Here is a 13,117-nt window from a genome sequence, read left to right as displayed (position 1 = left end):
GAACACCCTCGGGCGAGTGGGGAAGAGTAGCTTGGACCAGTTCGAGCCAACCCTGTTGGTGGGCAGTGAGTAGGGCAAGGTTGGAGGAGACAGTTTGGGAACCTTGAGAGAAGGAACTGACTTTGTAGGGGTGGGGACTTGTTTGGTGGTATAGCCACTGGATCAGGTTGTGAGTAGCAGTGGGTACCTCTGATCATGGTGTGGCTCCCTGGGCATGTCCCCATCTCCCGAGGCCACAATGCCAGCCCAGTAGCCAAGCCAGCCAAATGGGAGCCCTTCACACCTGACAGGGTGGTAGGGGAGGGTGGAGCCAGCTGGGTTTCCTCTTTTAAGGATTTAGACCCTGGGCAGTGGGATCCCCAGGACATCATCTGGCTTCCCAGGCCCGCGCTGGCATCACTGGTGAGATGCTTGGTCGACTGAGACTTGGCTAGAGGTGCAGCTGGGCCCCAGGGGATGTGTGGGGTGTAGTGTCTCTGGCCCATGGAAGGAGCTGGGAGTTTGCTCTGGGCAGCAGGAGCAGGAGCAAAGGGGATGACGGGGGGGGGGGGGGATTCAGCCGTTAGGGGTTAAAGCTGGGGGTGGGCCACAGTAGGGAATGGGGCTCAGTCAGGGAGTCTGTGTTCATCTGAGAAGAAGGTGCCCTGGCTGAGCTGAGAGAATCATGATCTGGAGAATATGTGGGTGGGGTGGGGGGCCAGGGATGGGGCTGCAACAACATTCCAGAGATACTCAGGGGTGTAAGGGGCCAGTAACTGCGACCTCTCCCCTCCGGAAGAAAAATTACAAGCAGATGTGGTATCTCTGGAGAGTAGAGCAGGGAGTCTGGGCAATAGCTGTCAGCTTTTCCTCAGCCTGGGCGGTCAGAGAAAAACCCATCCCATCCGGGGTCCTGACTCTTCCCACCCTCGGGGGTGAGGCCTAGGTGTGGAGATGAGGAGGAGCCAGGTTCCTTGAGCTGTCAGAGAAAGATGGAAATTGCCCCTTGGAGCACCCCAGTGGCTGTGTGGTCGCCCAGCCGCAGCCCCACTGCCATCCCCCTGTGGCAAGAGCCTCCTGACAATACTTCATTAGCGTGGCCTTGGCTCCCGGCTGCCCACATACAGGGGTGGAAACTTGCTGTCCGTGGCATCCGATGGTGAACTGTCCTGGCCATTCGAAAGTTCTCGTGGACTGGGCCCAAGTTGGCTTCCCTTAGAACCTCCTTCATCGGTCCCAGGTTCACACCGTGGCAGTTCACACCGTGGCACACCTTTCAGTGTCCTTGGTATTTATTATAGGCCAGGGGGTGGTCAAGTGATGCGAGACATGGATATGTAGTGAACGGTACGAGGAGGCTCTAAAAGAGATGAGCATGCCGCCAGCCAGTGTGTGTGTGTGTGTGTGTGTGTGTGTGTGTGTGTGTGTGTGTGTGTTTGGAGGTGGTGGGGTGGTGGTGGGTGGAGCTGTCAGGGAGCAGACAGAAAAGCAAGGTGGCACAGAGTTCCAGGAATAATGAGGGCTGGGGTCAGAATGTTCAAACTGAGCCGAGATCTGGAGCCACGGAAGTGTGCTAGGATCACTGTTCTGGGGTCCTGGGGGAGCTGGAGCCCTGCCCCGTGGACCACAGGACCACGGAGGCCGTGGGCTGGTCTCTTCAGCATGCCCACTGCTTGCCTCTCTGCAGATGCGTCCTTCCGGCTGCTGGCTGCGCTGTTCAGTCGCTGTGTGCCCTGCTGCGGGCCTCTGCCATGCCGCCTCTTCTGCGGCCCCTCCTCCTCCTGGCCCTCGGCCTGGGTCTGGCCAGAACGCTCAGCTCCAACGATCCCAATGTCTGTACCTTTTGGGAAAGGTGAGAAGGCCCCCAAGCTGAATGCTTGTCCCGGATGAGTGGTTCCTCTTAGGGATCTGTTTCTGGTGTCTTTGTGTCCCTCCATGGCCTTTGACCTTTCCCACCTCTGCCCTTGTCTCAGTCTTTGTCCTATCTCTGACCCTGATTTTTACCTGTCCTTGTCCCTGGATCCCTGTGGGAGGGAGCCATGTAGTGTAGCCCAAGCAGAGGGGCTGGCTGGGGTGGGGGTGGGGATGGGGGGGAAGGTAGGGACGGGACTGGGAAACAGGGCCCAGGGTTAGCCAAAAGTGCTTTAGTCCACCGCTGCATCAAGACTGAGCAGACAAGTTCAAGCTTCCCTCATTGGGAGGTGTGCAAGCGTGTGCGCGTGTGCGTGTGCGTGCACGCGTGCGTGCGTGTGCGCGTGCGTGCATGTGCGTGCGCGTGCATGTGTGCACGCATGCGTGCGTGTGTGTGTGTGTGTGTGTGTGTGTGTGTGTGTGTGTGTGTGTGTGTGTAGATGGCTTTGGCCCTTAGGATGAGAAACAGCTAGGGTGGGAGGACTCCTAGAACATTCCGGTTCTAGAAGGAGCCCCTAGACAGGACGGGTGGGGAGTGGGATGGGGAAGCCCAGATACTGGGGTCCTGGTTTTCTGCATGGTGAAGCCTGGCCTTGGCTCTCTGCTGCACCCTGCCCACGCAGGCCAGGGCTCTCCTTGGGCCTGACTGTTCTCATCCCACAGCTTCACCACCACCACTAAGGAGTCCCACTTACGCCCCTTCAGCCTGCTGCCAGCCGAGTCCTGTGACAGGCCCTGGGAGGACCTCCACAGCTGTCCTCGGCCCACGTGAGTGCTTTATCCTTCTATGACCCCGCAGCTGGCTGAGGCCTGACCCCCTCTCAGAACCTTTGATGCTCAGAGGACACTCCGACCTCAAGGCACTCAGCTGTCCATAGTGGGCACCCAGGTGGCCTGTGAAGGCGTGTCTGGTTCATTGTACACGTGTGTGGCTGACGTGGGGCAGAGAAGGAACACTCAACCCCTCTAGTGCCTCACTGAGGTGTGATGGGGGTGCGAGGGGAGAGGTGGGGTAGCCGGGGCCTCTGCACTGATGGCCACCTCCTGGGCCACTGCAGGGTTGTCTACCGGACTGTGTACCGTCAGGTGGTTAAGACCGACTCCCGCCCACGTCTTCAGTGCTGTGGGGGTTACTACGAGAGCAGCGGGGTCTGTGTCCGTAAGTCTTGCGTTGGGTCGTGGTGGGAATGGGACGGGAGGGACCCATCCGTCGGAACTTTTCCCTGCCCTAGTAAGGGGTATGGTGGGTGGGGTGCTGCTGTCTGCTCCTTTAGATCCCCCCTTTGGCTGTAGCTGGGGTTGGGGTAACAGGGCCGGAAGAGGGGCTGGGAGTGGAGGCCGGACCGGCTTCACTATGGTTCAGTCTCGTGTTCCCTAGCCTCCTGTGAGCCTATCTAAGGATGGGCCCCTGCCGTCCCCTGACCCTTCATTCAGCTCTGTCACCAGGCTCTGCAGGCCAGCTTCCTAGCCCGACTTAGCCCTCACCTCAGCCCCTACCCTTTCTGACCATGTCTCTATCCAACTACCCACTTGAGAATCCCCCCATTTCCCGACAAGATGTTTAGACATGTTCACAGAGAGGGGTCAGGGAGCCTGGACCCCTGGGGTCGCACCCCAAGTCTTCATCTCAGACAGAGCTGGTGCTTGGGGACCTGCAGGTCCCTGGCATGGGAGGGAATGGTTCTGGCTTCATAGATCAAAGGTGGGAGGGTGGGATGGAGGCATCTTCTCATTCATCCCATCTCTGGCCAACAGCACTCTGTGCCCAGGAGTGTGTCCATGGTCGCTGTGTGGCTCCTAATCGGTGCCAGTGTGCACCAGGCTGGCGGGGTGATGACTGTTCCAGCGGTGAGTTGTTGGTGACTCAGATGGCTTTTTATTGGAGTCCGTCGCTGTTAGCTGCCCTTCCTGGAGATGGGGTAGAGGGTGTGGGTGTGGGGGCGGTAAGACTGGATCTAACTGGAAGCTAAGTGCCTTTCATTCTGTTCCACAGAGTGTGCCCCGGGAAAGTGGGGGCCCAGGTGTGACAAGCTCTGCCACTGTGGCAACAGCAGTTCCTGTGACCCCAAGAGTGGGGAGTGCTTTTGCCCCTCTGGCCTCCAGCCCCCCAACTGCCTCCAGCCTTGCCCCCCTGGCCACTATGGCCCCGCCTGCCAGTTTGGTTGTCATTGCCATGGGGCATCCTGTGACCCCCAGAACGGAGCCTGCTTCTGCCCCCCCGGGAGAACAGGACCCAGGTGTGTGACGGGGCCATAGACACTGGACCGTACGTGAGGAGATGATGGAGTTGAGAGACCAAGATCTTAGGCCGGCTCTGCTGGGTCCCAGCCAAGCCGCCTCAAGCAGCCATCAACGCCTCGTGAACTGTTCCCTAGAACAATTGCCACAATCACAGCGCGGGGAAGTGTGTGAGTGGCGTGTGTGTGTGTGTGTGTGTGAGAGAGAGAGAGAGAGAGAGAGAGAGAGAGAGAGAGAGAGAGAGAGAGAACCTGTCGTCAAGCGAGGCTGAGTTGAGGTCTTAGGCAGAACTGCTTGCGAGGTCACACGCAGAGAGGGTTGGGGTGTTGAGCTCTCCAGGGTAGAAAAACTGTAGTAGGAGCAGATGTGAAGAGGGGACCATCTGAGCAGGCGGAGGAGGGGCCCGCTTGCTCTCCCCTCCCGCTGATGTCGGGGTGTCCTCGCCATTTCCCTGCTCCGGAGGCTCCTGCCGTGCAGGTAGCCAGCCTTGGGGAGAAAGGAGGACCAGCTGAAGGTTCTTCCTGATGACACTCTGACCTCATCCCGTTCCACAGCTGTAATGTGCCCTGTTCACAGGGCACTGCTGGCTTCCTCTGCCCCAGAACCTATCCTTGCCAAAATGGAGGTGTCTTCCAGGTCCCCCAAGGCTCCTGCAGCTGCCCGCCGGGCTGGATGGTATGAAGGGGTGGGGGCTGTGTGCGTGGGCTTGGGATTCTCAGGAGAATTCTGAGGGTGGCTCAGGACAGGGCTGTGGGCTCTCAGGACCCCAGCGAGGTTGGAGGGCTTTGAGTGCATGGGGGTGTCCAACAGCCTGTGGCCATGAGAAGGGGATTAAGTGACTTTCCACCCACCCACAGGGTGTCATCTGTTCCCTGCCCTGCCCAGAGGGTTTCTATGGACCCAACTGTACTCAAGAATGTCGCTGCCACAACGGTGGTCTCTGTGACCGGTTTACTGGGCAGTGCCACTGCGCTCCTGGCTATGTCGGGGATCGGTGAGCTTGTGGCTCTAGGGAGCTGGGGTGGACCAGGAGGAGGTGGAGCCCGGTTTAGACAGCCGTGCTTAACCCGGTACCCAGGTGCCATGAAGAGTGCCCTGTGGGCCGCTTCGGGCAAGACTGTGCTGAGCCCTGCGACTGCGCCCCTGGGGCCCGCTGTTTTCCTGCCAATGGCGCGTGTCTGTGTGAACATGGCTTCACAGGCGACCGCTGCACTGAACGCCTCTGCCCGGACGGCCTCTACGGTCTCAGCTGCCAGGAGCCCTGCACCTGCGATCTAGAACATAGTCTCAGGTGGGCTGCGGGAAACACGGTCAAGGGAGACAGAGAAACAGAAAGCACCAGGGGATAGCTAAGGGCGGCATCGGTGGCACAGAAGGATCGAGGAGGGGTCTAGGGACGGGGCGGGAGCGGCTTGGGCGTTGCTCCTGGCCCAGCCTGGCTCTCCGGAGGATCTCACGGAGCTCCTTGGCTCCCTACTCGGGCTCTGCAGAGGAAGGGACCCCTGTCATACGTCTCAGACGCTCGTGTCCCCTCCTGCGCCCACAGTTGCCACCCTATGCACGGCGAGTGCGCCTGCCAGCCGGGCTGGGCCGGCCTGCACTGTAACGAGAGCTGCCCACAGGACACGCACGGGCCAGGCTGCCAGGAGCACTGCCTGTGTCTGCACGGTGGCGTCTGCCTTGCCGACAGCGGCCTCTGCCGGTGCGCGCCGGGCTACACGGTGAGGCTGTGCGCCGCCCTGGGGAAAGGAGGAGCGGGGTGGAGCCTGGACGGCCCCTCACTCGTGCGCCCCCTGCTTTCAGGGACCGCACTGCGCTAACCTCTGTCCACCCGACACTTACGGGATCAACTGCTCCTCCCGCTGCTCCTGCGAAAATGCCATCGCCTGCTCCCCCATCGACGGCACATGCGTTTGCAAGGAAGGTAATGGACTAGGGTCTCTGGGAGGGGCGGGATGGGGGGTGAGGAGAGCACCAGGGCAAAACTTACTGGAAGTGGGCCTGTGGGAACGGATCCGGGCTAGTTCCTGCTACAACACTTCATTTCTTTGTCCTCTCTCATCCTGTCTTTCCTGCCCCCTTCTCTCTTTCCCGTCCTGCTTTTTTTTTCTTCCCCAGACGAGGTCTCACTATATAGCCCAGGATAGACTCAGAGTCCAAGCACCCATCCTGCCTCAGCCTCGAGTGCTGGGATCACAGGCAGAGCCCAAACGCCCTAGTCATTTTGCTTTTTCTCTAGCTACAAACGCCATACTTGTCCTTACAAGGTGTAGACCAAAAGATACCTCTATGATGAACATTCCTGCCCTCAGGTCCATAGAAATGTCCCAGGACTGTACCAGTGAGCTCTCCCAAAGGCTGTCCTCTGGGGCAGGTAAATGGCGAGAACACCCCGACATCAGCAAGGTGGGGACAGCAAGTGGGCCCCTCCTCCGCCTGCTCAGATCCTGTGGTATAGACTCAACCAAGCATCCAGTCTTCAGCCCCCATTTCTCCCTGTCACCCCACAGATGGCCCGTGGGGTCCACTATGAGCTTGGGTTTGTTGTCAGCCTCCTGTATTCTGTAGGAGAGGCAGAGGAGGCCCAGGCGGGGTGGCAGTCACAGGAGGCCCAGACAATTGTTTGCTCATGTGCTTTTTCTCATGCCCAGCTCACAGCACAAAGCTGGCACAACCCTTACCCAGGGTATACCTGCTTGCCTTCTCTAGGTTGGCAGCGTGGTAACTGCTCTGTGCCCTGTCCCCCTGGCACCTGGGGCTTCAGTTGCAATGCCAGTTGCCAGTGTGCCCATGAGGGAACCTGCAGTCCCCAAACTGGAACCTGCACTTGCACCCCTGGGTGGCATGGGGCTCACTGCCAGCTCCCCTGCCCGGTGAGTGATCACAGCCCACCTGCCTGGGGGAGGGGAGGGCGCAGCATCACCCCTCAGCTGACTGGGCTACTCTCCCCTCCTTGTACCCTCCCAGAAGGGGCAGTTTGGTGAAGGTTGTGCCAGTGTCTGTGACTGTGACCACTCTGACGGCTGTGACCCTGTTCATGGATACTGCCGATGCCAGGCTGGCTGGATGGGTGAGCATTCCGGGTGTCGAGGTCTCAGGTCTGCTGTGGAGTTGGGAGTGTACTCCACAGGAGATGACCCTTAGCTGTCTCCCACAGGCTCACGCTGCCACCTGCCTTGCCCTGAGGGCTTCTGGGGAGCTAACTGCAGCAATACTTGCACCTGCAAAAATGGGGGTACCTGTGTACCCGAGAATGGCAACTGTGTGTGCGCACCAGGGTTCCGAGGCCCATCCTGCCAGAGGCGTGAGCACTCCACTCCCTCCTGTTAGCAGTTCAGATGCAGGAGCCCCACTCCAGCCCTTGGGTTCTGCCTCTGCCTCCCATCTCCGGGACAGTTAATCCAGGGGGAGGTGGGAAGGGAGACCCCGGTCAAGGCCCCCCCAGTCACCGTGCCTCCCCTTCCCCAGCCTGCCAGCCTGGTCGCTACGGCAAACGCTGCGTGCCCTGCAAGTGCAACAATCATTCTTCCTGCCACCCTTCGGACGGGACCTGCTACTGTCTGGCAGGCTGGACAGGCCCCGACTGCTCTGAATGTGCGTAGCAGCTTGTGTGGGAGCAGGTGTGCCTGCTGCTTGCGTGGCTGAGCCCTGCAACCTCAGTCTCCTGGCTCTGGGCAGAAGCCCCCCCCCCCCCTTACTTGGTTATCTGTACAGTGGGAAAAATCCTGCCATCACCTTCATGCTGGGAACTGTAGTGGAGGATGCAGCAGCGAACATGTCAGAGGGAGAAATTTTCTGCCTTTCTAGAACCTGGGAAGAGCAGGGTATTTATGGAACAGCAAATCCCCAAAACTTCCCTCTTGGACATATTATTTTCTCTTCCTTTAAAAAAATATTTTTTTATTTTTATTTTTTAAGATTTATTTACTATGTATGCAGTGTTCTGTCTGCATGTATGACTGCAGGACAGAAGAGGGCACCAGATCTCATTACAGATGGTTGTGAGCCACCATGTGGTTGCTGGGAATTGAACTCAGGACCTCTGGAAGAATCAGTCAGTGCTCTTAACCTCTGAGCCATCTCTCCAGCCCCTTAAAAAAATATTTTTTTATTTTAAACTATTTAGCCGGGCAGTGGTGGCGCACGCCTTTAATCCCAGCACTCGGGAGGCAGAGCCAGGTGGAGCTCTATGAGTTCGAGGCCAGCTTGGTCTACAGAGTGAGTTCCAGGACAGGCTCCAAGGCTATACAGAGAAACCCTGTCTTGAAAAACCAAAACCCAAAAACAAGAACGAAAAAAAACCTATTAATTTTATTCTTTGGAGAGTTCATACACATATACTATGTGTCTTGACCAAATCCCACTCCCCCTTATAACCCCTAATATGTCTTTCTCCTACCAAATGTCCATTCCTTTTCTGTAACCCACTGAGTCCAGTCTGCTGGCCTGTGTGGACGGTGGGGCTATTGACTGGAACATGGGTCTCCCTCCCCCAGCAGCCATGGCTGTTTTATATCTGTCCCACATTATTTTGATTGTGTGTTATCTCCCACATAACTACACGATGATAAAGGGCCGACTCGTCTAGGCAGCAGAAGCATGTTTTGAAGGGAGAAGTGGCTGCCCAGAGACCGCACTTCTGCAGTCAGGACGTAAAGGAAGTGCTCTGGGGCAGTGTTTTTGTGGTTGGTTGGTTTTCTGCATAGAATTCAGTAGTGTCTACTATAATCTATTTGCTAGGATCACACACACAGATAACGTATAAGGCTGTAATCCCAGTACCCAGGTAGGAGACAGATATTTGAAAAGAGAAACAAACAAGCCCCGTGCTGAGCCCCCCAGGGGCTGTTGGGAAGTTTCTGGCTCCGCAGCACTGGGTATATTATTTTGAAATGGCTGTTAGGGAGTCGAGAGCAGATGTCAAGTGGGTGGGTCAGGGTGGGTCAAGACGGCTGGAAATGAACATCTGAGTCATCAGAGTGTAGATGCCCCTCAGAGCCTTGGTGTCCCCAAGAAAAGGCCAAGCTGGAGACTGCAGAGGTACCGAGGGCTGAGAGTTCATGCAGAGGGGGTGGCCCCGCCCTGCCTGACAGCCCCTTGTCTCTTGTAGCGTGTCCCCCAGGCCACTGGGGACTCAAATGCTCCCAAGCCTGCCAGTGTCATCATGGCGGAACCTGCCACCCCCAGGACGGGAGCTGTGCCTGCAGCCCAGGCTGGACCGGACCCTACTGCCTGGAAGGTACTGTGATGGAGAGCTAAGTCCCTGAATACACCGTAGCCCTTATCCAAGAGGAGGCTGCAGTTGGCCGGCTCTGTGACCCCCTCCTTGCCTCCTTGGCTCTGTCCAGGCTGCCCACCAGGAGTGTTTGGTGCCAACTGCTCCCAGCCATGCCAGTGTGGTCCTGGAGAGAGGTGCCACCCAGAGACTGGGGCCTGTGTCTGTCCCCCAGGACACAGTGGTGCACCCTGCAAGATAGGTGAGTTCTTGGACTCTGTGACCCTCCAAGGTTCTGTGAGCCAGGGTCCCCATACCACCTCTGCCTTCCTTGATGTGCACCCACGTTCACTAGCAGAACTAAGTTGCCAATCTCGGTGCCCGCTTTATCCTCACAGGAAGCCAGGAGTCCTCCACCATAATGCCCACCTCTCCTGTGATCCATAACTCACTGGGTGCCGTGATTGGCATTGCAGTACTGGGCACCCTTGTGGTGGCCCTGGTAGCGCTGTTCATTGGCTACCGCCATTGGCAAAAGGGCAAAGAGCACGAGCACTTGGCAGTGGCTTACAGCTCTGGGCGGCTGGATGGCTCGGATTATGTCGTGCCAGGTGAGCGGGGGCGGGGCTGAAGTGAGCGATGGGCAGTGGGGTGTGGCTGACGCCTCCCCCAGGGCATGTGGGGTGGAAGAATGGAAGGAGTCAGGGAGGCCAGACCGGCTGTGGTCCTGGCCTCCGCCTGTCTCTGAGCTACTTGGTACCCGTGTTTGTCCTGCAGATGTCTCTCCGAGCTATAGTCACTACTACTCCAACCCTAGCTACCACACTCTGTCTCAGTGCTCTCCCAACCCCCCACCCCCTAACAAGGTCAGTGCATTGTGGGGGGTGTGCTCTGCAGGTGGGTGGGGGCAACTCATTTCTCAGGAAAGCCTCGACCCCGCACCTGTGCCCTCCCTCCCTGAGGCGTCCTTCCCCCATCAGGTCCCAGGTGGTCAGCTCTTTGTCGGCTCCCAGGCACCCGAGCGGCCGGGCAGAGCCCATGGGCGTGATAACCATGCTACTCTGCCCGCTGACTGGAAGCACCGACGAGAACCCCATGACAGAGGTAGGCACTTGGAGGCAGAGGCTGAGGGGGTGGACGTGTGCAGCCTCCCTGCTGGGTCGTCTTGGTGGGGTTGGGACGGGGGGAAGAGCCTAGTTCCAGAAGAGGCCTGAGAAGGGACCAGAGGTCTGTCCTCTCTGCCTTCCCTCAGGTTCCAGCCACCTGGACCGAAGTTATAGTTGTAGCTATGGCCACAGGAATGGCCCAGGACCATTCTGTCAAAAAGGTATGAGTAGAGAGCCAGGGAGGGGAAGGGAAGCTGGGTCAGGGAGCCAGGGCCTCCAAGGAGGCTGATTTCCTTCCTTGACCCTCAGGTCCCCCCTCTGAAGAGGGGCTGGGGGCAAGCGTTCTGTCCCTGAGCACCGAGAACCCCTATGCTACCATCAGAGATCTGCCGGGCCTGCCTGGGGAACCTCGGGAGAGCAGCTATGTGGAGATGAAGGGCCCTCCGTCAGTGTCTCCTCCCAGGCAGCCTCTTCATCTCCGGCACAGCCAGCGGCACCAACGGCAGCCACAGAGGGACAGTGGCACCTATGAGCAGCCCACCCCCTTGAGCCATAGTGAGCCCCCCCCCCCCCCGGCCCCCAGCAGGGGCTGCAGGGCCCTGGCACATGGGAAGTCGGAAAGGAGGAGGGCAGGGGAGAGACGGAAACAGTGACATGATACGGCAAGGGCAAGGCCTTTGGGCGGTTTGGTCTCAAACCAGGCAGGGCACTGGGGGCGTTGCCCTGCTTCTTCGGGTCCGTTCCTCACCCGGAGGCTGAGCGTTTGAGATGGTGCTTGTATAGCACCAGAGGGGTAGAATTAGCATCCAGAAAAGTGGAGACCAAGTTGTGGGCCGGCATCCTCACATCCTTTGAGGTGGACAGGTGGACAGGTGGGAAGCGGAGGGCTTTGCTCAGAGCCGTCCATGCAGGCGCTTGGCCCAGCCAGCCCATGTATGTGCATTGCCATTCACCTCTCTGTGGGTAGAAAGAGCCTGGAGTAGGAGGAGAAGCCGGGGGAGGTGGAGGAGTCACCTCATCCTGTCCTCTCTGTCTTCAGATCAAGAGTCTGGGGGCTCCATGCCCCCTCTTCCTCCAGGCCTGCCTCCTGGCCACTATGACTCACCCAAGAACAGCCACATCCCTGGACACTATGACTTGCCTCCGGTACGGCATCCTCCATCACCTCCGCCTCGGCTCCAGGACCGCTGAGGAGCCAGCGTGGGATGGGATAGTGCCCGTAGACCCTGCCGGGAGCAGGGACTGGACCAGCAGGCCGTGAAGAAGCACATTTGACGAAGTGAACGGAGAGACGCTTCCACCAAGGGAGACACTAGTTGGCCAACCGTCCAACTCCCTTTCTCCAGCCCACTGTTCGAGTCCCCGAGGCTCTGTGGACATGGTTGCTGGGCTGAATGTTGTTGTATATAAGTCTGATTTTAGATGGATTTTAAAAGTATGTGTTGGGTACCTTTTCTGTGTATATACCCAGGCGGGGCTGTGTGTGTGTGTGTGTGTCTAGTGGACTTCAGAGGGTGCCAGGCACAGGTTCTGCCTTGCGCACTTCCCAGGCGGCCAGCCTCCAAGCTTAACTAGCTCCAACAGCAGGCCCTTACTACCTGCCACCCTTCACGTGGTAATCCTCCATGTTTTTGCTGGGAGGGTTGCTCCCTGCCTGTGTGGTCCATCCTCCTGGTACTCCTTGGGCTACACACAGTCAAATTTCCCAGGCCTCAGTGGCCCTGCAGTCTACCTCTTCTGTCCCGTTCTACTCTTTTCTGGAGAGAAGGCTATCTGCCATCCTTCTTCCTCCCCCAGGGACTGGCACATCTGAGTTCAGCCTTCCTGGGTCACCTGTTGACTCCTGCTTGTCCTTCAGGCACCCCACAGAGTCCCTACTCCACCCCACATCTCTTCCTTTGTAGCTACTGGTTTCTTCTCCATGCACCTGCAGAAGGCAGGGGTGGTACCAGGCAGGACTTGGATTTATTAGTTTGTTTTTGAGACATTGTCTCACTATGCAGCCCTGGCTCTCCTGGAGCTCTACTTTGTAGATCAGGCCGGTCTTGAACTCAGAGGTCTGCCTGCCTCTGCCTCCTGAGTGCTGGGTTGAAAGGCATGGGCCACACGCACTGCTAACTCAGGCTGCACTCTGATGTGATCTCCATGGTCCTAGATCAGCCCCTCTGCCTCCCCCTAGCAGGGAGGTGGACCGCAAGCTCCCCGGATGCAGGACTCCATGTTTATGCTCACTGTTGGTTTCCCTTGGCACATGGCAGTCAATAAATGTTCCTTTCAAAGCTGAGTGGCTGAGTGATAGTACCAATGATAACTGTGGTAAATACCAGTTCCTGCGTTCTCAGTGCCCCTCAGAGCCTCGTTTGGAGATCTCAGAAGTAGCTTCTCTGCAGGGAGCAGCGCATCAGTGTTTGAATTCAGTGCTGGGGGCCATGAAGCGGCCGGCACTGAATGGGGTGCCAGGCTAGAGGAAGCAAAGCAACTCAAAAGAGCCCGGGATAGCAAAATGGTAAGGAGGGCACCTCCTGGATCAAATCATTATCAGACTGGGCCCCCAGTCCTCCAGTAGGCTGAATAGAACTAGCTGGTAGAGGAGAGAACTCAGTGTCATCCTGAACAGCTTGCTTGGGCCCTTACCACTAGGGACTCTCTCTAGAGAATGAACCTGAGT

General features: G+C 58.0%; 1 protein-coding gene across 2 annotated transcripts; it reads left to right on the top strand.

The window, feature by feature from the left end:
• The first annotated feature begins 1,668 nt into the window (after nucleotides 1-1,668).
• On the top strand, nucleotides 1,669-12,733 carry Pear1 (platelet endothelial aggregation receptor 1). 2 transcript variants are annotated; one of them, XM_059265576.1, is made up of 22 exons: nucleotides 1,669-1,831; nucleotides 2,554-2,658; nucleotides 2,949-3,049; nucleotides 3,646-3,738; nucleotides 3,884-4,127; nucleotides 4,683-4,803; nucleotides 4,986-5,122; nucleotides 5,207-5,419; nucleotides 5,675-5,849; nucleotides 5,932-6,052; nucleotides 6,838-7,001; nucleotides 7,096-7,198; nucleotides 7,286-7,432; nucleotides 7,597-7,722; nucleotides 9,239-9,367; nucleotides 9,477-9,605; nucleotides 9,742-9,954; nucleotides 10,121-10,209; nucleotides 10,324-10,447; nucleotides 10,596-10,670; nucleotides 10,759-11,004; nucleotides 11,489-12,733. In XM_059265576.1, the coding sequence occupies exons 1-22, from the start codon at nucleotides 1,731-1,733 to the stop codon at nucleotides 11,638-11,640; spliced, it is 3,108 nt and encodes a 1,035-aa protein (XP_059121559.1). In that variant the 5' UTR covers nucleotides 1,669-1,730; the 3' UTR covers nucleotides 11,641-12,733. The 2 variants fall into 2 exon arrangements, with proteins under 2 accessions (XP_059121559.1, XP_059121558.1); XM_059265575.1 differs by having other exon boundaries at nucleotides 10,121-10,447.
• Nucleotides 12,734-13,117: the final 384 nt, after the last annotated feature.

The sequence above is a fragment of the Peromyscus eremicus genome, chromosome 6 (genome assembly GCF_949786415.1).
Source record: "Peromyscus eremicus chromosome 6, PerEre_H2_v1, whole genome shotgun sequence".
NCBI classification, from domain to species: domain Eukaryota; kingdom Metazoa; phylum Chordata; class Mammalia; order Rodentia; family Cricetidae; genus Peromyscus; species Peromyscus eremicus.
This window is presented reverse-complemented; position numbering and strand designations above follow the sequence as displayed.